Source organism: Myotis daubentonii, chromosome X (assembly GCF_963259705.1).
Source record: "Myotis daubentonii chromosome X, mMyoDau2.1, whole genome shotgun sequence".
In the NCBI taxonomy this organism is placed as follows: Eukaryota; Metazoa; Chordata; class Mammalia; order Chiroptera; family Vespertilionidae; genus Myotis; species Myotis daubentonii.
In genome coordinates, this window is record NC_081861.1 from 27,652,062 (window position 1) to 27,676,611 (window position 24,550).

Sequence of the window (24,550 nt, forward strand, 5' to 3'; positions counted from 1 at the left end):
CTAGTTATTCGATGGTGCCTGGTTTTCTTTTACTAAACAATCTGTATGAGTGCATGTCGTTTGGGAAGAGTTGATGGAAAAGGGCATGCGTATCAAGACTTTATTGCCTGGAGGCTTATAGGAATCAGTACCTTCATTTTACCAAGTTCCTGTTTGCCTCAAGAGCCAGATTTTCTCCATTGGAAATATTTCCTTGGCAATGTCAAGTATTTTGTTAGGTGCATTATGTGATTTTACTAGTGGGCACTGCTACTGTTTCTAATAAGAAGGCTTTGAAAAGGTTGTTGCTTCTCCCAGGGGTTTGACCTTCTGAGAAAATTGCTTATTCATAAATAGTCCCTCCATTTAGGGCTATATACTGCCCTGAGAAACCAATCTCCCCTTAAGCCCTACTCCCACCACAATATAGAGAATGGAACTGCTGTAGGTAGAGCAGGGAAGCAAATCAGGCCTGGCTGGCCTCCTTTACCAAGGCTCTCTGTGGATTTCCAGAAGGCTGGGAAAGAGACTAGGGATTTCTTGCTATTTGACTTTAGCGATTTTTTTTTTCAAATTATAAAGGTAATTTTCTGAGCTAGAAAAATGTATGCAGTATTTAGACATACTTAAGGTAAAAAAGAAACAATACATTGAAATCATTTATTTGCAAAGATACATGCACACCTATGTTCATAGCATTGTTATTCACGGTGGCCAAGACATGGAAACAACTGAAGTGTGCTTCTATAGATGGTTGAATAAAGGAGATGTGGTACATATGGAATACTACTCAGCCATAAGAAAAGATGAAATACTGCCATTTGCAACAAAGTGAATGGACCTTGAGACTATTGTGCTAAGCGAAATAAGTCAGACAGAAAAAGTTAAGCATATGATTTCACTCATATGTGAGATATAAAACTGAAAACAACAAATGAACAAAGAAGAAAAACAAACAAAAACTCATAGACACAGACAACAATATGGTGGTTACCAGAGAGAAGGTGGGGGGATAATAAAGGGTAACTAGGGTAAACTATATAGTGACAGAAGATTGCCTTTTGGGTGGTGGGCATACAATGATCAGCAGATGATGTATCAGAGAATTGTACACTTAAAACATATAATTTTATTAATCAGTCTCACTCCAATAAATTTAATTAAAAATTAAAATAGTTAAGATCTGGAAACAGCCCAAGTGCCCATCAGTAGATGAGTGGATAAAAGGGCTGTGGTACATTTATAACATGGAATACTATGCAGCAGTGAGAAAGAAGAATCTCTTACCCTTTTGAGACAATGTGTAGGGACCTGGAGAGTATCATGCTAAGTGAATTAAGTCAGTTAGAGAAAGACAAGTATCACATGATCTCACTCATATGTGAAATCTAATTAACAAAATAAACTGAAGAACAGAATGAATCTAGAGACATGGAAGCATGGAACAGAGTGTGGAATCTTGGAGGGAAGGCAGGGGAGGGTGGGTGTGTGGGAGGTAATCAACCAAAGAACTTGTATGCATATATGCATGACCTATGGACATGGACAATAGAGTGGTGAAGGCTTGGGGTGGAGGTTGGGGGCGGGCTAGAGGGGGTCAATGGGGGAAAAGGGGGGCATATGTAATACTTTCAACAATAAAGGTTAAAAAATAAACTAATTTACTAGAAAAAATTAAATAAATAAGATTTTTTAAAAATAAAAAATGAAACAATACCAAAAGTATATATAGGGAAAAAAGTGAAAGTTCCCCCATTGATATACCCACCCCCGCTTAGTAACTTTGCCAACTGCAAACACTGTAAAGTTTGATGTGTGCATTTAAAACTTTTCTCCATGTATTTGTATACATATACATACAATTACTATTCACTCATTCACACAGTTTTGTCCCCCTACAGAAATGGGGCCATGCCATACATGTTGTTTGGTAACATACCTTTTTACTTCATATATCTTTGGCATCTTTCAAAACAAGTAAAGACTTTATTCGTTAAAAAAAGCTGCTGCATAATATCCTCATTCAGCCACTCTGCTATCGGCAACCATTTAGGTGTATCCTTAATTTTTCCTTTCTTATATGCAGTGCTGAAGGGCATATCTTAATTTATACATTTTCATGTACTTAAAAGACTATCCCTAGACCAGAACCCTCTAGAATTTGAAATGTTGGGACTAGGGCAAGGTTTCCAGGCAGTAGGCCAGTATTGCACTTTCTGCTGCCTCCCAATGTGCAGAAAGAGCCCTGATTTTCTATAGCTCGTTGGGGACGCACCTAGTTGATTGCTCCAGAGGACTGACCCTGAGCAGTCTGCCTAGGATATAGTGTTCTCCTTTTTCAACATGCCAGAAGCCAAGGTACACAAGCTTTTGGCTCAGCCCTGTTAAGTTGCTTCGAGCAGAAGACCTAAATCCTGCTGTCACACTGCAGGCTTGAATTTTGAGGACATTTTTGGTTAGATACCTTAAAAACTTCATTTTTTTTGTTTCTGTCAGGCAGTCAACAACTATTTGGTGAGCACTATTGTATGCCAGGCACTGCTGGGAACTTTCAGACATGAACATGGTAGTAGTCTTAAAAAAAAGAGTAGGTCAGTCTGTCTATGGACATGCTCACTGTTATTTTTATGTCTTAATTAGGGACTCATAAAAGAAATGCTTTGCTTTAGATTGAACTCCAATTATATTTCACAAATAATCCTCTTAAAGTGGGTTAGTTCGTTGTTGTTGTTGTTGTTGTTGTTGTTGGTGGTGGTGGTGGTGGTGGTGGTGGTGTGTGTGTGTGTGTGTGTGTGTGTGTGTATGTTCCTACCCATATAAATCACTCTCTTTATAGAAAAACATCAAATTCTGTTTTCACAGGAGGCAGGGATATATGTTGTTTACATATCACCATTTGACTTCCTTCATCCTGGTCCTCATTATAAACATCTCAGCCACCCAAGTGAAGTTTATTTAAACTCCCAAGCTCTCCATGCAAACAAGACCCCTACAGCTAAGGAGTTTGAAGGAAGAAAGGACTGGGATTGTCTGCTACTTCCCTAGTTTCTCTACTTCGTTCAGAATATTTGTTTTTATGTGTTAATACACTACCCAGAGATTTGACTTTAGTTCTGTGTCCTTTTTCAGTTCTATAAATTAGGAAAGTGATTACATAATGTCACAGTATCTCAGAGTTGACAGCGTGCTTTAGAGGTCATCAAATACAACTGTCATAGCTTGGTGTGGCTTCTTTGTACAATATATTCTGAGAGAGTGATCACTTTTCTGATGAATCAGTTCCCTTATGAGGCAGCCCACTAAATTCTTGGTCAGCTTTAATTGCCAGTTCTTAGGTTTGTTGGGCCAAAATCAATTTCCTTGTAACTCTTTCACCATACTGGCTGCTCTCTTGTGGATAGATTTCTACTTGGTAATTAACTCCCTAAATTGCAGTGTGCAGTATTGCCCAATACAGAGAACAGGGCAGCTATCACCTCCTATAGTATTCATATTGCACTTTTATTGAGGCAGCCAACCTAAGATACTCACTATTGAGTCAGTGAGTGTTGAACTTAAAGTCAAGCAAAATTTTCAAACTGTTGCTGCCAGCCTTCATCTCAAGTTTGGGGTGTTGGTCTTATATTAATATGACATCTTTTAAAATTTGAGCCAAAATTCTAGCGTGTTGAGATTTCTAGGATGTCAAAATGGGTTAACCCTTCCAGCTTCATGTAATTTTAAAATTTGGTCAGGGTACCATTTATGCTATCATACGAGTCATTGATAAAAATGCTGAGCTGAGAGATCAGGTTCCCCATAAGAGACTTTCTTTTGGATTGACATTAATCTATTAGCTAGCATCTTTGGGCACAGCAGTTTATCTTGAACATGACTGTAAACTTTGTCCTAGGCCCTTTTGAAATCCAGAAGTCGTATGTTCATTGTATTCCTTTGGTTTTCAGCTCAGTATTTCCATTATAAAAGGAAAAGAGGTTAGTCAGGCATGACTTGTTATAAAAATATGCCAGCTTTTTGTGATTGTTTCTTCCATGCTCACAAATCTTCTGCTAGATGATGTGTTCTTAAACCTGGCTTGGGATTGATGTTAGATTTCTGAGATTATTATTTGTGGCAGCCACCTTCTTTTCCCCTTTAAGGAATATGGGAACCAGAGGGGCTTTGTTTCTGCTCATCCTCACCACCACCTCCACACCTTTGCCACAAACACTCCTCTTTGTCACCTTTCCTCATGCTGGCCTGACACCCATCCTTCCCATTTCCTCAGAGCACTGCCCTCAGTTTTCCTAGGTGAGAGTTACTTAATGTGGCAGGGTGTGCTAATAGTCTAGCATGATTTTGACAGTGAGTAATCTATTTGCCTTTTGAGTAGGGCCTAAATCCCAACATGTGGTTAGAATGGTGGTAATTTTGGACACCATGGCAAGTTATTAATGTAGTATGGGAAGCTGGGACCTTTTGTTTCCTTTCAAACAGGTGACTGCCATTTAAACTCCATGTATGGCTTTATGTCAGTTGTGTTGGGGGCGATTTCAAGCCAAATTGATTGGCTAATTGCTTGTGGTCATCCATCTTTTCAGCTGCCTGTGTAGCATCTCTGGGGGTAATTTGGCACTTCCAGAATTGGGGATGAATTGGAGTTATTCATGGTCATGGCTACTGGAGTGAGAGCAGGGTCTGCACTAGCATATAGTTAGGATTGAATCATTTTTACTTTAAAATGATTACTGAAGATTGATGAGTTTCTTTAACAATTTTTAAAAATCCATTATGGAGGAGTTTGATATACAATTGCCTTCTAGAGTCATTTAAAGTGGCCAGTTGGGTTCTATATATTGTGCAATAAAGTCATTGGTAGGAAATAGCTTTAAAAATGTTGATCATTTTCTAAAAGTGCTTGGAATTTCAATTGCAGCCCTGTCCTAGCACACATATTGGAATATTTTTCAGCTGGCATTATGCTTAAATGTTTATAATACATTTTCATTAAAAATGTCTTCATATGTAAACATTCTGTAAAAACTACTGGTATCTGACAGTGACCCGCACATTTAGATTTATCAGAACTTCAAGGTGATTTCTTTCTTTTAAAAACAATGTTCCTGGGTGATTGATAGGACAGAGAGTGAGCAAGCAGAGCATCTCAGGACTCTGCTATTTCCCACCCCCCCCCATAACCTGACATTTACTAGTGTCAGGCAGCACTGAGATTCTACCTATGGCAGTAAAGGAAGGCCTAGAGTCACCTGCTTATTTTGATTGTTCCTTGTTCATATTTAAATGGAAGCTAATATTATTATTTTTGGAAGGTACAACTTGAGGGTGATATGCTTTTGCAAGGCAAATAAACAATGGGCTTGGGCTACTGCTGAGCCTAGGGATGGGAAACTTTGGCCCAACCAGCTGTTGTGTTCCAGTTATTTAATGCTGTTCAGGGTGGTCCTCCCCATCCTTTGACCTGATTACTGGGATGTACAGCCCTCCTCATAGGGATTCTGCCAGTTTCCCTTTCTCAGATTCCCAGTCTTGACTAATTCAGGGAAGGATAGAGGGGAAAGGCAATTATTCCATTCTTCTGTCCTCCCAGTATCAGACAATCCCTACCCTCTATTTTGGGCTGCGGTGGGATGGAGTTCTATAGAGGATATGATTTAGATGGTTCCTTCTAAAATTCTTGATTCAGAGCATCTCACAAATGGGAAAGTAATGCCTGAGATCTACTGTGTTCCATCTCTCTGATCAGAGCCTGTTTTCTCTACTTCCTGTTTTCAGCAAGTTTGATTTTTACTTTCACTTGCTTGTCTATTCTCAGTCTGTCTCCTCTCCCTGACTAAATGGGTCATCAGATTTTGTTTCATAAAAGGAGATTAAATTTCTCTTTGCTGGAAAAGATAAATAATCACTGGCATGGTGTATGTGTGTGTGGAGGGGCAAGGAGTACTTGGGTGGAAGTGTAAGACTTATTTTCTGAAGTCTGTTTTTAATTCTAATGGCTCTCTTAGTTCTAAAACTACTTGAGTTCAAATCTTGACTCTGCCTGTATGTGACCTTGGGCAAAAGACATATTCTGTTTTTAAAAAAGCTAGTGATTTCAGAGAGGAAGGGAGAGGGAGGGAGAGATAGAAACATCAATTATGAGAGGGAATAATTGATCGCCTGCCTCCTGCACGCCCTTCACTGGGGATCGATCCCAAAACCCGGGCATGTGCCCTGACTGGGAATCAAACTGTGATCTCCTGGTACATAGGTTGATGCTCAACCACTGAGCCAGACCAGCCAGACAGAGACTTATGTTCTTAAAGCTCCAGTTTCCCTATCTTAAAACTGGATGATAGAAGAATTTATCTTGCAGTGTTGTAGTGAGGACCAAGAGAATAAACCCATGTGAGCTTATGTTAATGAATTTTAAGAGGGTCAAGAGAAAAGGTGGGAAGCTTTAGAGGTGATGGAAATTTTTTAGTCTCTCTCCTTCACCCCCAGCAATAGACAGCAACTGGAGAAAGTTGCTTTTTTTCTCCTGAGAATCCAGTGTTTGACCCAGAGGAAATTGCACAACCCATCAATCCCCAAGCTGTTTCTGTCCCCAGAGAACAAGCTAGATCTTCTGAGAGGGGATCAATCAAAGAGCTGTCTTAGGCAGTGGGAAGTGTCATGAGCATAAACAGCTGCTCCTCCACCCTGCACCCCCTCCTGCTGTTAAATGACTCTAGGGAACAAGAAACCAGTCATCAAAGGCTTCTGCCACCTGTGCACAGCTGGTAGTTCCTGGGGTCACTCTTGTAGTGACTAGAAAGTATCCCCTGTGCCAAGTCACTGATATATTGATTTCCCTAAGGCCCAAGGACTCGCTATCTCCTCCATTCTCCATGCTCAGAGCTGGGAAACTCCTTTGTAAGCTGGGACACCCTAGGTCAGTGGTTGGCAAACTCATTAGTCAACAGAGCCAAATATCAACAGTACAACTATTGAAATTTCTTTTGAGAGCCAAATTTTTTAAACTTAAACTATATAGGTAGGTACATTGTTATTAACTTAATTAGGGTACTCCTAAGGCTTAGGAAGAGCCACACTCAAGGGGCCAAAGAGCCGCATGTGGCTCGTGAGCCGCAGTTTGCCGACCACGGCCCTAGGTCTTTCACAGTGCCATTTGGGGAAGAGCATCCCATGAGAGAGTCTGTGTGAAGAAAAGGAGCAGGACTAGGCTTTCTTCCTTCTTTCCCTATAGCCTTCTTTTTAAAAAGAAGACAAGAAAGTAATTTCCCTTGTGCTACATTTTCCAGGGGATCTGGGCTGCATCATCCACCTCCCTTTGACTGGCTTTAAGGTTACCAAGCCAAATGGTAGTGTACCAGGCCCAAAGGGGAAGCTAGTCCTGTATTCTAGATGGGGCAGAGTAGCTGGTGATTGCTAGAGGGCAGCAGAGGGCCAGGAGCAGATCTAGAACTGCTTAATGGCCAGATAGTAACCAGACTGGTTGACAGCAAAGGACACCACAGCCCCTTCATTGTTGGGTGAGAGGCAGGATGGGCTCCAACCAGGGGAGGCAGGCATATCCAGGAAATTTTAACAGAATGTGACTAAAACAAATTATAGAAGGGCCAAATGAATTGCTATAGCGTATAACTCATTGGGGTAGCTAAGGCCAAGACTTAGTAAAAGGGGCAAAAAGACACATAGCCATAAAGATCAAATCAGAACCATTGCTGGGTCAGAGTTCAACTCAGGGTTGGAATAGTCAGGATTCAAGAGCTAGAATTGGAATGATTCAACCTAATCATTTATTGTCTCTCAAGAAAGGCACATAACAGAATTGTTCAAGACCATGGACTTTAAAGGCACACAGGAACTGGGGTTTGAATCACTGCCATGCCATTTATTAGCTAAGTGATTTTTTGTCAGGTTACTTAGCCTCTCTGCATCACTCTGAAATCATATGTATGATGCTAAAAATCGTATGCAAACATGCTAAAGAAATGTTCGTTTAGCAAATTGTTTTTATCCAGAGGTTGTTTCTAGCAAGACTGGGCTTAGTGATCGTAGCTTCCCACATCAAAGTTATATTCCATTCAGTTTAGTACTTGTTCTTGTCCTTGTCTGAGATGAGTGGAGTAACTACTTGGTGCTGTCCTAGCACCTAGCCCCCAGGGGCTTGATTGTCAGGGGAACATGAATCCAGCTAACAGAGGCTCAAGGACCCATAGGAGAGAGAGAATATAAAGATCCTTGAGAAAATTTCTGAGATAAATACATTTATGTGAAAATTAGGAAAACATTATTTTGACTTGTTCTAAAATAGTATATTCTTTATTCTTTCATGACTTTTCTAATAGAAATAACTTAAGCTAAAAGAATACCTGATTAAATGAATAGGCATATTATGAGTCCTGGACAAGGCAAAAGTTTGAATTACCTTGTTAAAATTAAATGACCAAATAAATGCAACATGGTATCCTGAATTAGATAAAGGACATTAGTGAATATCCTGCGGTCACAGCTGAACTCAGGAACCCCATTTGACACCAGTGGCTCTGGAAAAGAGCTTCCTGGCCAGCAAGATGGCCCCCTGTTCTGCCACAGGGACAGCTCTGTCAGAAAATGATCTGCCACCACTGGGGAGGTAGTTCTTTCCACTTCTGCCGCCCTTCACAGTCTCAGCTCCTCTCGTATTTATAAGACTGCTTTAATAGTCTTGTCTTGTAATTACTTCTGAAGACAGGAGACAGCATCTTTTGATAGTTCAAGTCTTAACACATTTAAATTGCTCTCCTAATGCGGTAAAAGAGTCAAATTATATATTCTAGTTCACACCAGACAGCAATAAATGTCAAAGTGCCATCCACTCTGGTATTTAACTCCTTGATGCCATCTGTTTTGGTGTTTCTCACACAGATTATACACTAGTGTTTTCCCATTTCCTGGCTCAAAAGGATCAAGTTGGGAGATAAATTTCAGTATTCAAAATATATTAAAAGGCTGAGGCTGTTTGTAAACATTGTTTTGGAAATCTAGGCATAGCAATAAAGTCAGGGACAGGAACCTGATTCAGTAAAGGAAACATTTCACAAGATTGTCATCTACTTTATTTTTAAAGCTGCAATAAGATGTAACGATAAAAATGCCAATGATGCATTTCAGCCAAGTTATATGAACTCTTGCTAAACCAATTAAACTGTCAGTACAGTATGGTTTCACATTTTCTATAACATACTAGGTCACCTTAGGACTCTTAGTCACTTATGACTTTTTACCACTGATGCAAAATCAATTTGGTAATTTATAATCTTACATTTCATTATGAAAGCATATTATTCTGCAAGAAAGCTGCTGGAAAAATAAGAGATTTCTGAAGCCTATTCTTTCCTCTCCTGTTCAGGTAGAGTCATAAAAGAATAAAATCGTTCATGTTATCTGATGTTTTGAGGCTCCTAATAATTTTTTACTTATATAATTTTTAAAAAAACACCACATAACACAATTTCTAACCCCAATGTGATTCTGAGTGTTAGATAATATTGCAGACATTAAAAAGTGAGAATTTTGATTGAAGAGCTCACTTTTCCACCTTTCTTGATTATTTTTGAGTGTGGGGGCTGAAAGAACCCCTTGCTTAAATATGCCAGAGGGCGGGCTTTTTGGTGTCCTGTATTTGGAGTTGGGTGCTGTAGCTCTTCTCAAAGAGATGGAGCAGATGCTTATTCACATTTAATACCACCACATTTTTTAGTTTACTTGCTGGAAATTGTCAGTTAGAGAAGGAGAAATCAGGAGTATTTGAGAGAAAGGTGGTGAAAAAGGAGGATGAAGGGTTGGAGACTTATTATCATTATTAAACTTTTATTTGGAAACACCTTCCCTTTTCCTTTCTAGAATAAATATGGCATTGCTTTTGGAAAAACCAATGGCATTAATAAAATGCACATGAAAGACCCTTAGTTTTAGTTGATCATTAGCACAGTAGAGGACAGTTCTGTTCTCCTAAGATCATATGGCAAACAAGAGCATAATCAACATTGGCTGTATAGTCCTTTTCTTCTGATTTGAACTCAACAAGAGCTTCCTTTAACCCTCTGTTATGACTCTTAATCAAACTTAAAAACACCTCTCCACGCATAAATCAGATGTCTGGCCCTGGCAACTGTGGCTATATTAACAATGGACCATTTAAATTTGAGATTTAAACATGAGGTTATTTTCTTTCTAGGTTTAAGTCATGGTTACAGGGCAAGTAGGGACAATCAATTCTATTAATTTAGATTCAGCTTGTGATTAGGCATCTTTACTCAGCACATGATACAAGGACTGTGTGCTACTTGGGTATTTGTCTACCTGCATTATCTCAGATATGTCCACTTTAAAAAATATAAATATTTTATTGGTTTCAGAGAGGAAGGGAGAGGGAGGAGGGAGTGAAGGAGGGAGGGAGAGAGAGAGAGAAAGAGAGAGAAACATCAATGGTGAGAAAGAATCATTGATCGGCTGCCTCCTACACTCCCCCTACCAGGGACTGAGCCTGGTGCCCTTGACTGGAATCCAACCCAGGACCCTTGAGTCCGCAGGCAGATGCTCTATCCACTGAACTAAGCCAGCTAGAGGTCAGATATTTCCACTTTTATTGATATCTTTCCTATTTGTGTATTCTTCCTAAGGCTCCAGTTTGAACACATTGAATGAAAAGATAAACACAGAGTAGGAATTGAATAATTAAAATGAAAGTCACTTCGTTCTATCTTGCTGAGAAACATATTAGAACTAGGTTTAACTGACTTTCTGTGCAACAGATAGGAATACAGGAGCTTGTACTTGCATGGTTTCATTTAAACTCACAACCATCTTGTGAGGTAGGTAATATGATTTCCTACTTTAGAAATGAGGACTGTGGCTCAGAGAGATTAAGTAATTTGTCAACAGCATAATGCTAGAAAGTGGTAGAGTTTAGTTTCCAATTTAGAACTTTTACTTTAATTGCAGTATTCTATTGGCTTCATCAGAGTTATTTATTATTATCGATACAGTGAAGTCTTAATAAGCCAGGCTACATAAGGAATGGTAACACCATAATAGGGGTTTAGAAGGTGGGCAAATGAACATTTTTAGCTGTTTTTTAAAAATTCATTGCTATAAAATATTAATTTTAGAAAATCTAAAAAATACAGATTAGATAGAGAAGATAGTAATTCACTCATGATTCTAAGATCCAGAGATAACCACTTTAAACAATATTTTTATTGATTTCAGGGAGGAAGGGAGAGGGAGAGAGATAGAAACATCAATGAGAGAAAATCATTGACCACTTGCCTCCTGCTCACCCTCTACTGGGGATCCAGCCTGAAACTCGGGCATGTGCCCTTGACTGGAATCAAAACTGGGACCCTTCAGTCTGCAGGCCGATGCTCTATCCACTGAGCCAACCCAGTTAGGGCCAGAGATAACCACTCTTAACAGCCTTGCCCTGGCCGGGTAGCTCAGTTGATTAGAGCATTGTCCGCATACTCCAATGTTGTGGGTTGGATTCCCCGGTCAGGGCACATACAAAAGTCATGTGAAACATCAAGTCTTTCTCTCTCTCTCTCTCTCTCTCTCTCTCTCTCTCTCTCAAATCAATAACTAAACATTTTTTGAAAAGCAGCTTGGGTAATAGACTTTTTAATTAAAAAATATATATACAAGGCATAGAATATACATGCCATTTCATACCCTGCTCTTTAAACAACCTAACAATAATTTCCCATGTGATTACATAGATGTTATCCTTATTTTAATGGTTAGGCAATATTCTATTATCTGAGCATATAATAATATATTTAACCAAGCCATCTTGGATAACTTAATGAGAACCAGTCCTCTGCTTCAGAATGCTCCCCTGATGTCACAAAACTCATGGTAACATGGTTTATTAAAATATTGAGACTATGCATTTCATTATTGGGTAGCTATCGTTGAATGTACACAATGATACATATTTTTTTCAAACTGGTGGCATCCTAGGCCATGGTCCAAAAGTTTTACTTTCATCCACAGCCAACACTAAAGCCAGTAACCCCTGGCAGAGGCAGCTAGAAGCATGGTGGCCAAAGACAAGGTATAATTTAAGGGAATCAGAAACTGTTTTCCTTAGAATTCTCATTGAAAGAGTCCTCTTGGTTGAGCTGCTTTGGTTATAAGACAATTATTTCTGTTTAATCAGTGCTGTATCTGTTCAATCAATTTGGTACACACATAATGGAATATTATGTGGCTATTAACAATTATGGATATTTCATTATATGAAAAGATATAATGTTAAAATTTTATAAAGCCATATATATTCCTCAGCTTGGTAAAACACACACACACACATATACATCTATGCTGAAATACTTGGCAAAAATTTTACAGATTATCTATCTATCTATTGATTTATCTATACTTAATGCTCAAGTTTTTAAAAAGTAACCGTTCGGATTATTTCCTAAGTGCTAGGCACTATGCTAGTATCTCAGTCTTCACAACAATACTGGAAGGTACCATTATTGTCCATTTGAGGAAGTCATTTGCCCAAGACCGTACAAATTGGATGAGGCAGAGCTTAGGCCCATTAATTTCCAAAGCCTGTGTGACATAAGATAGAGTGGGGACAAGCTATAGGGAAGTTTATTTTTTCTTAGCGAAAGAAACCATGAACAAAACAACAAGAAAGCCCAATGCATGGCAGAACATTTTTGCCAATGTTCTCACTGATAAGGGTTTAATCTTCTTAAATGTTTGAAAACCACACAGTCAAAGCAGTACTGGGAGAAGAAAATGCAAATTGATGGCCAGGGTACAGGTATAGGATTTATGTTGTGAAACCTGGGAGGTCCTTTGGCGCCAGTGTTAGTCCAGGGGCTCTGCATCCCCGGGGTTAATAATATCTAACCTTGTAGCACTATTGTGAGGATTAAATGAGACAATGCATGTAAAGGGCACATGGTACACGCTTGTTCAAAAATGGTATCTAGTATTATTTTTTCTCTTAGTTAGGACCTTGCTTGTTAAAGGGATTAGAGGCTCCAAGAAGCCTGAGGCAGGACATGTTTACCCTAGTGAATCCTGTCACATCTTAATAGTGCTCAAACATTCCTGACCAGTTGAAATGCCTTTTTTTTTTTTGAACCTTTCATATAAACAAGTCGTAATCAGCTTTGTGGAACCTATCAGCTTTTTCAGATAATTACTCTGCTTTTTTTTGGGGGGGGAGTTATTTATTTACTTACTGAAAATAGAGATTTAATGTAATACAAGGGAAACAGGAGGTGATTAGTTCAGAGTTAACAGGCAAGCTCCCCCCACTCCCCCCTTCACCTGAAGAGGCTTGATTGGGTTCTGCTCCTTTAAGACTCAGAGAGTCTGGGAATTTTGAGAACAAAAGCTCTGTAGGGAGGCTACCAGAGAGAGAAGACTTCATCAATCTTTGTACATTCTTAAATTTTTTATTCTGTCTCTCCCCCTCCCCCTGAGCTCTTCTTTCTCTAGAACTGAGTAGCATTATCTTGAAGCCATGGAGATTTAAGAAACAACCGAGGTTGGCCTCTCTTTGTTGAGTTTATGAAAGCCATATTTAGTTTTAGGAGGAATGTGTTTTTCCTTTGGGAGGCCCCTCTGTACCTGCAGCCATCAGAAATTCCATATTAAAATCCCACATTTAAGTCTTTATGGCTAAAGTCTGTTCTTGCGTATCTGGACCAGGTCCAGCTGTCAGACTGAGATATTATTGACTTTCTCTTCTCAAGTGAGTGGGTTTACATCTGCTGGCTCCATTTCTTTACCACTCATTCTGAAACACCTTGTAATCTGGCTTCTGCCACTGGCTTTTTACTGAAATTGCTCCCCTGCAAGTTACCAAATGACTTTTTGCTGAATTCATCAGGGTTTATTTTTCCCTCTCCCCCTCTTATGTTTCTCTTCCCTTGGCTTGTGACAATACATATATCTGTTTCCCTTCTACATCTCTGACCATTCCTTCTTTCCTTTTGAATGCAGCCATACTCTTCCATCCAAATGTGATTGTTCTCCAAAAGGATGTATTTAATGCTCTCTTCTTCCTCTAAACTTCATTCATTTTCATGGCTTCCACTGCCACCTTAATGTAATTAACGCTCCAGTTCTGACTTCTTACACATACACCAGTCTTATATTTCATATGAACTAATAATGATTAAAATGTTCTTTTAGAGTCAGGCATTATGCTATGCACTTGATATACAAACACTTTAATTATCACAACACTCCTCAAGGCTGATAGTCCATTTTACATGCGAGGAAACCAGCTCAAATAAGTTATATATGTTTGTATTTTTCCAGTTAGATCTCCTACCATCAACTAAAAGTCAGCCCAAACTCCAAATTCCTTTTCACTCTAAGGCAGTGTCACTGCTCACCCACTTTCTGTTATATAAATTGTAGGTTGAGAAAGTTGAAAATCAGACAGGTAATTGGTTTGGAATAATGCCCTCCCTCCACAATAAAACTAACCCCTTCAAAATCTACCAAGTCCAACTTATTAAAACCTCATATCTTGAAAATTAAAGTTTAAGCTGTCCTATAGATGAGCAATTCCCAACCAATATGAAAACTAAGTCTGATAACTTTCATACACTGCATGCTCTGGGCTGCCCAGAGTTAAGCATAATTCTAAGCCCTAGCTATGCCATATATATATTATTGATTTTTTACAGAGAGGAAGGGAGAGGGATAGAGAGTTAGAAACATCGATCAGCTGCCTCCTGCACACCCCCTACTGGGGATGTGCCTGCAACCAAGGTACATGCCCTTGACCGGAATTGAACCTGGGACCCTTCAGTCTGCAGGCCGACACTCTATCCACTGAGCAAACCGGTTTGGACTAGCTATGCTTTTTTTTAATCCTCAAGATATACTCTTCCTAAGCTGGTCCCTCCCATAGGCGGGGTCATTTTAGGTTCTGCACAGTTCCCAGTGCACCAATTGTAATCCTGATCATTTCTTCTCTCTTGGACTAGAAAGCCTACTGGAATGTGAGTGATTTAGTGATGGTATTTCTTTAGTATAGGAGCATCTTTCAATTTGCTATTGTTTTGGACTAGAAAGCTTATTGGAATGTGAGTGATTTAGTGATGGTATTCCTATAGTATAGGAGCGATTTTTAATTCACTATTTTAAAAAAGAGAAAATTACTTATAGTTCAGTATTACTAATAGCTGATGCAAAGCACTTATTCACAGCTGATTAGGAGATGCCAATGTGTTGAGACAATGAGTTTGAAAACCACTTCCATAGATTATTTGGGAAGGCCCAAATGACCATTGGTGAGGGTCAGCTTTTGTCTCTGCATGGCATGTTAGCCTAATGGCACAAATTTTTAAACTTGGATCCTACTTAAGAATCAGAGAATTGAGAAAATCATCTTATTAAAATCCATAACAGGATCACCAGGTGGCAACATCTCATTGAGGATTCTCCATGTACCAAACCAAATGCTTTAACGTGGACTGTTTTTACTTTGCTAGCCTCTCTGTGACCACTTACTTTCTTAAAAGCAGAAATCTGCCAGAAAGGTACCATCATTATCAATGAGAACAGTACAAGAAACAAAAGCAGTTATATACTGTTCTTGTAAAATTATAGATCCATTGAGAAAGATCGGTTATCTGTTCAGCATTTCAGTTTCTTTTATTAGTAAGGGGTATGGGAGGCTGGAATTGCAGTGACACTGCACTTTAATCAGACTTGACCAAGACTTGCAGCATGGTGTCAAAAGGGAAACATGCTCATATTAGCCTTTAGTGAGTTTTCTCCTTCTCCTTCTCCTTCTCCTTCTTTTCCTCCTTCTTCTTCTCCTTCTCCTTCTTCTTCTCCTTCTCCTCCTTCTCCTTCTTCTTCTCCTTCTCCTCCTTCTCCTTCTCCTTCTTCTCCTTCTCCTTCTTCTTCTCCTTCTCCTCCTTCTCCTTCTCCTTCTTCTTCTCCTTCTCCTCCTCCTCCTCCTCCTCCTCCTCCTCCTCCTCCTCCTCCTCCTCCTCCTCCTCCTCCTCCTCCTCTTCTTCTTCTTCTTCTTCTTCTTCTTCTTCTTCTTCTTCTTCTTCTTCTTCTTCTTCTTCTTCTTCTTCTTCTTCTCCCCCTTCTTCTCCTGCTTCTCCTGCTTCTCCCGCTTCTCCCTCTCCTCCTTCTCCTTCTTCTCTTTCTTCTTCTTCTCTGCTGTAAAAAGCTTTATTGTTTCATTTGGTCCAATGCATGGGAGAAGGCTTCATGGTGGTTAAAAGAATGACTAATAGTTTTGGGAAGAGGCTCAGGTAAAAGCCAGACACCAAGGGAATGCAGAGGGGCCTCTCAAAGGCCTCTGGGCTCCAAAGGCTCCTAGTTGTGCTTGAGAGTGAGCCTTTAGAAGAGGTACTTGTCCAGCCCAGCCTTGGGCCTGGCCAGCCTGTGGATGTTAGTCAGATGTTGCCCATCTTCTTGATCAGTTTCACCTCCTCATCCAGGAAGTGGTTCTGCAGAAAGTCACAGAGCTGAAGGTCTGAGTGGGTAGAACCCAGGGCAGGCAACTCCAAAAGGGCCTGGTTCAGGTTCTTCTCCAAGGCCAGGGTGGCTTCCATTGCATCCTGAGTTTTGCCCCACTCATCTTGGGAAGGCTTCAGCAAGTCCTGGAAGAGACTGTGGTCACAGCGCTTGTTTTGCAACTTTAAGAGATGCTCAGTGCACTCACACTTCTTCTCAGACAACTCGGAGAAGAAGTGGCCCATGCCCTCGAGAGCCACATCACCAAGGTTGAAATAGAAGCCCAGAGGGAGGTAGGTGTAGGGGGCCCACAGATGCAGGTTGGCCAGGTGGTTGACTTCAGCCTCCACCTCAGTGGAATAATTCTGATGAATTTGGGAGCTCATGGTTTTTCAGCAATAAGAAGTTAAGGTCTTTAAAAAAAGCAATGGTGTGTTGTCTGGTCCTGGAGGTGGTTCTGAAGGTGGTGACTGTATAGGACACAGGAGAGTGGCCAGAGGCTGGAAGAAGGGGCGTCCCTGGGTCTGTTCTGTCCAAACACTGTTGAGGCAAGAGACAGATCTGGGATCACCGAGGGCACTGCCTGGTGAATTGTCTTCTTAATAAACAAATTAGAACATGCCTTATTTCAAACAAAATCTGAGAAGCTTGGTATTTAATCATTGTCATGAAAAGAAGATAAAAGGATGATGTGTTTCCCAGGTTTTAACCTGCATCTAGTTGAACAAATGTGTAAATTTGCCCTATAAGTACTGCATTCATATATACTTGTCCACAGCTAGCACAGTGCTTAGCATGTACTTGAGGTTCAATTAAAATTTGCAGAATGAATGTGTTACCTTAATAAAGATTAAGATGTTCTGACATATTAAGACATGTTCCTTGGGGTGGTTAGCATAAATAAAAGTTTGATAAGGGTAAACTCTAATTTGAAAAAGTCACTGAAATGCTTGTATTTTATGAAAAGCTATATTCTAAAATGTAAAATAATATCTCACCAGCCAGGCCATTTTTTTCCTCCTTGGATTACAGTATAGAGACTGTTTTTCACCTTTGACTTAGCACATACCAATTGGGTCAAGGGCAGTGGGGAGGGGATGAAGTTGAAAAATGGTCACTAGGAAGCATCACTCCATCTGGCCACAGTGAGTCATGGAGGACTTAACATCAAATTCATTTGGAGGGCTCAATATTTTCTTGAGACATCCCTGTAAATTTTATGCCCTATAAGCAAAGAGTTTGGCCTTATGCTAGTTAGAATCTGATCAGCAGCCAAGTTTACCTGTGCTGTCCTATGCTCCTCTGAGTAAAGTTATTGAATACAAGCCCAATTACAGCCAGTTTCACTCACAAATTGGAAATCAATTCAATTGAAAAATAGTTGTAAGTGCCTACTATGTGCTCAGATTGTATGATGTCTTCTGTGGAAGTATGAGACATGATCCTTGATCCAGAGATGCTTAAAGGCAAAGTAAACACAAATGAAAATATTTAAATAACAGCACCAGATAGTCTGAGAATCATAGCTTGAGAAGGAACTATGAATATCCAAACTTTCCAGTTACAAGGAGGACAGGATTAGGTTAGGAACAGAATTCCCCAAAGTCTACCGGACAATTGGTAGAAATTAGAACTGGTATTCAATTCTTCCAACTCCTAGATACCTATTTCATTGTATCATACAGGTGGTTATATGATATTTTGACATACTTGCTTTGATCAGCTGTTTTTATGCTGGGAACTTTTTAAAAAATGTTTTTACAGATTTTAGAGTTAGAGAGAGATAGAAACATCAATGATGAGAAAGAATCATCAATCAGCTGCCTCCTGCGTGCCCCCTACTGGGGATCTAGCCTGCAACCTGAGCATGTGCCCTGACTGGGAATCGAACCAGTGACCTCTTGGTGCATGGGTCAACACTCAACCATTGGGCAACACCAGCTGGAGATGCTGGGAACTTTTTGATGAGACTATTTTAAAATGGGGGGGGGGACTTCTGCAGCAGCCTCTAAAGCAAACTACTTAAATATTTGGCTACTTTTGAAAAATTTCCAAGTAATGTGCAAAACAGTCTTGCCCCATCCCTCAGCTTCACCTCATCCCACAGAGTTGAGGGTGGGAATCAGGGATGAGGTGGGAGTAGGGGGTCAAGGATGGAATGGGCATCTTGGATGGGGTAAAGCTCAGAGAAGGGATGAAGGATGGGGTGGGGGGTCAGTCTGGCAGACAAAGCACACATCACCAGGAGTCATGTGTTTCCCACACTTGCTCATCTTTGAAAGGCCATTAATCATTCTGGGCATGTTATCTGCTCATTCTCTGAGAATTCTCTTATTTTTTGAATAGTCTCTATCTTAAAATCTCTGACTCCCAACTTTCAAGGGAAAAAAAATAGAGTGGGGAAGGATATTTGGATCACAGTATAGTCTCATAGTCTCAGACCCAGGCTTCACTGGGAATCCTTGAATCAGTGAATGTGAGTTCTCTAATTAATATTCCATGTAAAAAACTATGGAAAAGTAATATGCGTCTACTATTTCAAAAATTGTGAAGCTTGATATGATTCTTTGAGAGAATAGGACTGGTAGGCTCCTTCGAGGTTTATCCTCTTTCAAAATAAAAACACTTAAAAATGTATATTTTTTCCTAATTATGAATGTATGAATTTTTCATTTAACAATACAGTTTTAATGTACAACTATTTCTAAACTTTTCTGAAATATAAAAAATAAAGGCCAAAAGAACTGTACATTTGAAAATATTCATATTGAAGAAGGTAGAAAGTAAAAGTCCTCCATAATCTGGGTCGGGATTGCAGGAAAAGTATCAGGCAGGAAATGATAAAAAGCCTCTAGTAGTCTGTTTTTGTTTTGGCTATATCATGATGTCCATATTAAAACAACCATGCCAGAATGTCAAATATAAATATAGGATGTCTGGTTTTTAGTAAAACATTTAAGAGTCTTCTGTAATATCCTTGTGTATAAGATTGTGAAATTTGACTGCATAACTGGTTATTAGGCAAATTCACAGCTGGCTGAGCACTTATTTAGTGTGAACCTGGAGGAAGATGTTTTTAAGGAATGACCACAAGACTGTTTTTGGTTCTACCTGGTCATTTATTTAACAGATACTGAGCACCTACTGTGTAAAAGGCACCCTACTTAGCACTGTGAACAATATAAAGTATTGTGGCTCAGTTGTTGGGTGTTGTTTCATACAACAAAAGGTTGCTGGTTTGATTCCAGTTGTGGGCTCGATCCCTGGTTGGGGGCATGCAGGAGGTAGCAAACCAATGTTCTGCTCTCACATCAATGTTTCTCTTTCTCTCTCTAAAAATCAATAAAAATATGTTTTTAAAAAGAATACAAAGTCCATGTCCGTATCCTGTTCCCACCCTAAAAGAACAGATTCTTGATCATAGTTGATCACAAAAGCAGGCTTTTTACTTTGCAGATAACACAAAGCTGGGTGGTGTATTTTAATATATAGGATGACAGAATCCAGATTTAAAATGACCTCAACTTGTAGGAACTCTAGGTCAAAACCTACAAGATGAAATTTAACAGTGATAGATGTAAAATCTTGAATTTAGCTTTAAAAAATTGCATATGTACAGGATATGAGAGATGTGACTTGGCAGCAGTTTATGTAAAAATTCTTGGGGATTTAGTTGATCACAAGTTTAATATGAGCCAACAATGTGGTATAGCTTATTTTTTTAAAGCAAAAACAATTTTAGGTTGTATTAGAAGCATGTGTGCTGATCAGACCACATCTGGAGTATTATGTTCAATTATAGTCACCACATTTTACTAACATTGACAAAGTTGAGATTATCCAGAAGATAGTGACCAGGATGGGTCTGAAAATCATATAACATGAGAAATGGTTGAAAGGACTGGGGAGATTTAGCTTTTGCTTTAGGCTTCAGCATCAATCCTTTAAGTCTTTGTTAGATTCCCTTGCTATGTACTTCCACACTCCTCTGGACAATCCTCATGCTTTTCCCACTAGACCTGGGCTTTGTTAGAGCAGGATAGGGTTTCTGTGTGTATTGTGACATCTGTGGGGCCCAGCACTGTGCTTGATACAGGGTGGGTCCTCAACAATGCTTAGAGAATGAGCGAGTGAATTTTCCAAGTTTCAGAGCCTTATGTGCAGCTGGGGAAAACTGATAAAGAACTATAGTTCCTGGAATCTATAGTCATTAAATAATGGAACAAAAAAGGAACTTAAAGTCCCTAAACGTTTTTAAATGGTTCTTTTTCCCCCCTCCTATTCTTTTGGCCTCTGCTAGGACCAGATACTAGATTTACATGTCTGCTGTAACAGAAATCTTAAAAAGCATTCTCTCTAAAAGGAGCATTTTAAAAACTGACTTAAAATTCTGGCACTAGTATCAAGGAGATGCAAATGAAGATAATTTGATTATATATATATATATATATATTTTACTCACAGATTAGTATTTCGTCAAATGGACACACTCATACATTTCTGGAATAAGCCTTTTGTAACAGCAAGTTGGCAATATGTATTATCAAGGGCCTGAAAATATTCATGATTCGATTCAATAATTCTACTTCTGGAACTGTCTCCTATGAAAGCCATACTGAATCCAGAAAAAGAAGACTTATGAACAGAGGTTATTTTCTGATAACAAAAAATTGGAAACAATAAAATATTTAAAAATAGAGGAGTAAATGGTTAGATAAACTGTGATATGTTCATTTGATAGAATGTTATACAGTCATAGTTTTTAGCTTCTACAGGATATAAAATAAAGCTCAGTATGTAGGATGATAAAACCATGTGAAAATAAGTAAGCTTAAATCTGTACAGAAAAAAATCGTGGAAAGTCTTATACTAAAATCTCCACAGTGGCTGTTTTTCAGTGTGAGATGATTAATTATTTTTGCATTAGGTCTCCTTTTTGCATTTTCTAAAATTTTTTTAAAAGCATTTTTATATTGAAGACAATTTATAGTGTACCCCATTATGTGTAGAAATAGACCATTAGAGTCCAGGTCTCTAATACCCCTGTGTATCGCCAATTATATCAAGGACATTCTGAAATTGTGAGGGGAAAAAAAAACCCCAAACATCATCAGACCAAACTTTATTTATTGCTAAATTTGATTAAAATTAATTTTAGTTCAGTAATTCAAAAAAACATGTAAATAGACATTCTGAACACTTAGATTAATGAAATGTTCATGAATATCACAACTAAAAGGTGATACAACTCTTAAAAAAGAAAAAAAGTCAGCATTCCAAGTTCTTAAGAGCCAGGCACATTTTGCAAATGGAGTTAAAAAAGTGCCTTGAATGACTGGCTCCTAGAGGGGAGGAGGGGGGAATGAAGGATTGATTGCAAATGAATAAGAGTGATGGCTTGACATATACTGGAAGAACCTGGATATCATCAAGTATTGTTAAATCAAAATCTGTTCTAATGGATATTTAGATATTGCTTAGATGTATCCAAGTTCAAGCTATCAGACCTCTTTGTATTGTAAAAATGTATCCATTGTCTTCTATCGATATTACTAGTAGCTTTCCCAATATCCATTGTTTAATTTAACAGTTTCCCTTATACAAAGAAGACATATTTACAGGCACATTTGATGAAAATTTCATTGTAGGCTACATATTAATGCATGCTGTCTCCTCTTTCTCTAATAATATAGATTATTGGTTCCTGAGTCACTTGCCTCACCATTTTTAAATTATTTCCCCAATTACAAAAAAGGACACTTGCAGACTTAAGAAAACTGAATAGTTCTAAGTTTTATTACAATGTGGGCATGGGGGGAATCAGTATTTACCAGGGGTAAATAACAGATTTGGTTTCGTTGAGAATGTTCAGAGTGGTTGAAGAGAGTCTAGGTTGGAAGAAAGTAAAGTTCTTATACACATTCACATTTGGTGACTTTGCTCTTTGTAACTTTGCGCTCTACTCGGCTTATATATCTATGTATGTGGGATTAATTTTCTCCTCTGTTTTCATGTATATTGCATGTTAAGGATAACAAGGACCACACTGTTAAGAAGATGAAAGTAATTACTCTTCTTTCCTTACCAATATTTTTGGTCTTTTTCCTCCCTTCTCCCATGTTTTCTCTTCCTCTTACTTGAAATATTACCGTTCATATATTCTTGAATCACCTAATTTCTGTTTCAGCGTGCAGCAAACTGTTCTTTACAACCGGTCAATTCCCTTGCATTTTACCCCAAATCTCTGCTAAATGAAAATTCCATACAGCATTAGATTGACATTTCTACAGAACCAAAGCATGGAGAGTCTTTGAGAATGGATTTGATATGCATTTTCTTTTCTTGTTTTATTTTTAATTTCAAAATGTTGCAATTAAATGAGGCATGATGGTGACAAGAGATTTTCCACCTGATAACCTGAAGGTGTGATCTCTGTTGGATGAGCATTCTTAAATGGGAATCTGGGTAGGTAACTTGAAAGAAAGCTATGTACTTCAAAGCTTCTTGTCGCCTCAGCTACCCTTATCCTTACATTTGCATTGGTCTGGCAAGTGTTAATAACTTGGTCATTTGCCTGCAGATAACTTCATTGGAACCTGTAGATTATTTCGATGGGGAATAGCCAGTGGGTGTATTATCTCAAAATAGGCGGAGATAGGAAAATTCAGAAAGAATTCTATTGGAATGAAATATGGCACAGACAGCACAATTTTATGAAAGTTTTTCCCCAGTATGTGTAAAATATGTTGGTAAATCTCAGTAGTAGATGCACCCTTTCCTTTGTTCTAACTTCCCTATGAAGTGGGGCTTTAATTACATGATTTCCCAAAGTCTGTTTTTTAAAAAATAAAATGGCTTAAGAATAAGTGTCTGCTGATATTTAAACATGTAAAATATTGGTGCTGGGTGAGGACAGGGGAAACATTTATTTTGAAAGGAGCAGATGGTACCCCATGGGGTGAAGATGATGTGGTAAATTTGCTTTCTTTACCATGTCCCTAAGGTCATGTACAAATGGTCAGAAAGCAAATGAAAGGTACCCTTGAAGCCATTTACACTTTGATGTCAGCTTTCTTTCAGGAAAGGCTAGTTTTGTTTATTTTTGTTTTTATACAATATAGGCCCTGATGTTGTTTGTTAGTTTCTCTTTTTATTGCTGCTTATTTAGTGCTGCTTCATCAAGGGCTTAGGTTTCTCTTTGAAGTATCTGAGTTCTACTTCTATAATGCAGTTTCTTAAAGACTCTAGTGATAAACTAGACTTGAGCCAGTAACCTCGCCAGCACATTTTGTCTAAATGGCTCCTGAACAACAGTTGAGTCTGTGGGGCTGGTGGGGGCACATTTCCTCCAGTGGCTTTGTTGTCTTGGGAACATTCTCTCATTCTCTCTCTCTCTCTCTCTCTCTCTCTCTCTCTCTCTCTCTCTCTCATTCATTTTCACAGTTAAGACTTACCTCCCCCTCTCCATCTCAGACTGGCCTCTTTCCTGTGTCCGACCTCTCAGAGCACTTAACTACTAGTCTGACAATAGTCTCAGCACTTAATTTTATTAGTCTCTAGCCCTTTCTCGTACTTTCCTTTTTGCTTCCCAATTATTTTGCAACGCTCCGAGGAAGGAGACCATGTTTTACAGAATAATTCCTTTATTAACAAGATGTATGTGGTCCAGTGACACACATTCTATTGTCACATAGTTTGTGACCAGAGGAAGAAATGATATAAGAAGCATAGGACTCTAGGATGTCAAAGAAAAAAATGGTGGGGGAGAGGAGAGATTAGTACTAAGTTTTCAGTAAATACTAATTGAAGTATTGTCAGATACATCAGGAAACATAAACTGGATATTGAGTAGAGTGTTAATATTAATTTTAAGGTTATACTACATTGAGTTATTTGAAACACTTCAGCTATACTTCTTATTCTGTCCTCTAGATTGCTTTGGGGATCTGTACCTCAACACTGGCATGGCTGTTACCAAAGGCATAGGGGCTACATGGGTGGAGATATTGTGGTCCCTTTGCCATCCAGAGCCAGGCTTGGAAAACCAGTCTCCACTTGTTTGGTACCCCCAGCCACTCAGACC

At 38.9% G+C, this 24,550-nt stretch overlaps 2 protein-coding genes across 2 annotated transcripts in view; one reads left to right on the top strand and one right to left on the bottom strand.

Annotated features, from left to right (window-relative positions):
• Nucleotides 1–24,550, top strand: part of GPC3 (glypican 3) — a 402,542-nt gene that overhangs the window by 68,587 nt on the left and 309,405 nt on the right. The window lies entirely within an intron of this gene.
• LOC132224163 (ferritin light chain-like) lies at nucleotides 16,407–16,874 on the bottom strand. Its single transcript, XM_059679267.1, has one exon. It carries the CDS (start codon nucleotides 16,851–16,853, stop codon nucleotides 16,407–16,409), a length of 447 nt encoding a protein of 148 aa, XP_059535250.1. The 5' UTR covers nucleotides 16,854–16,874.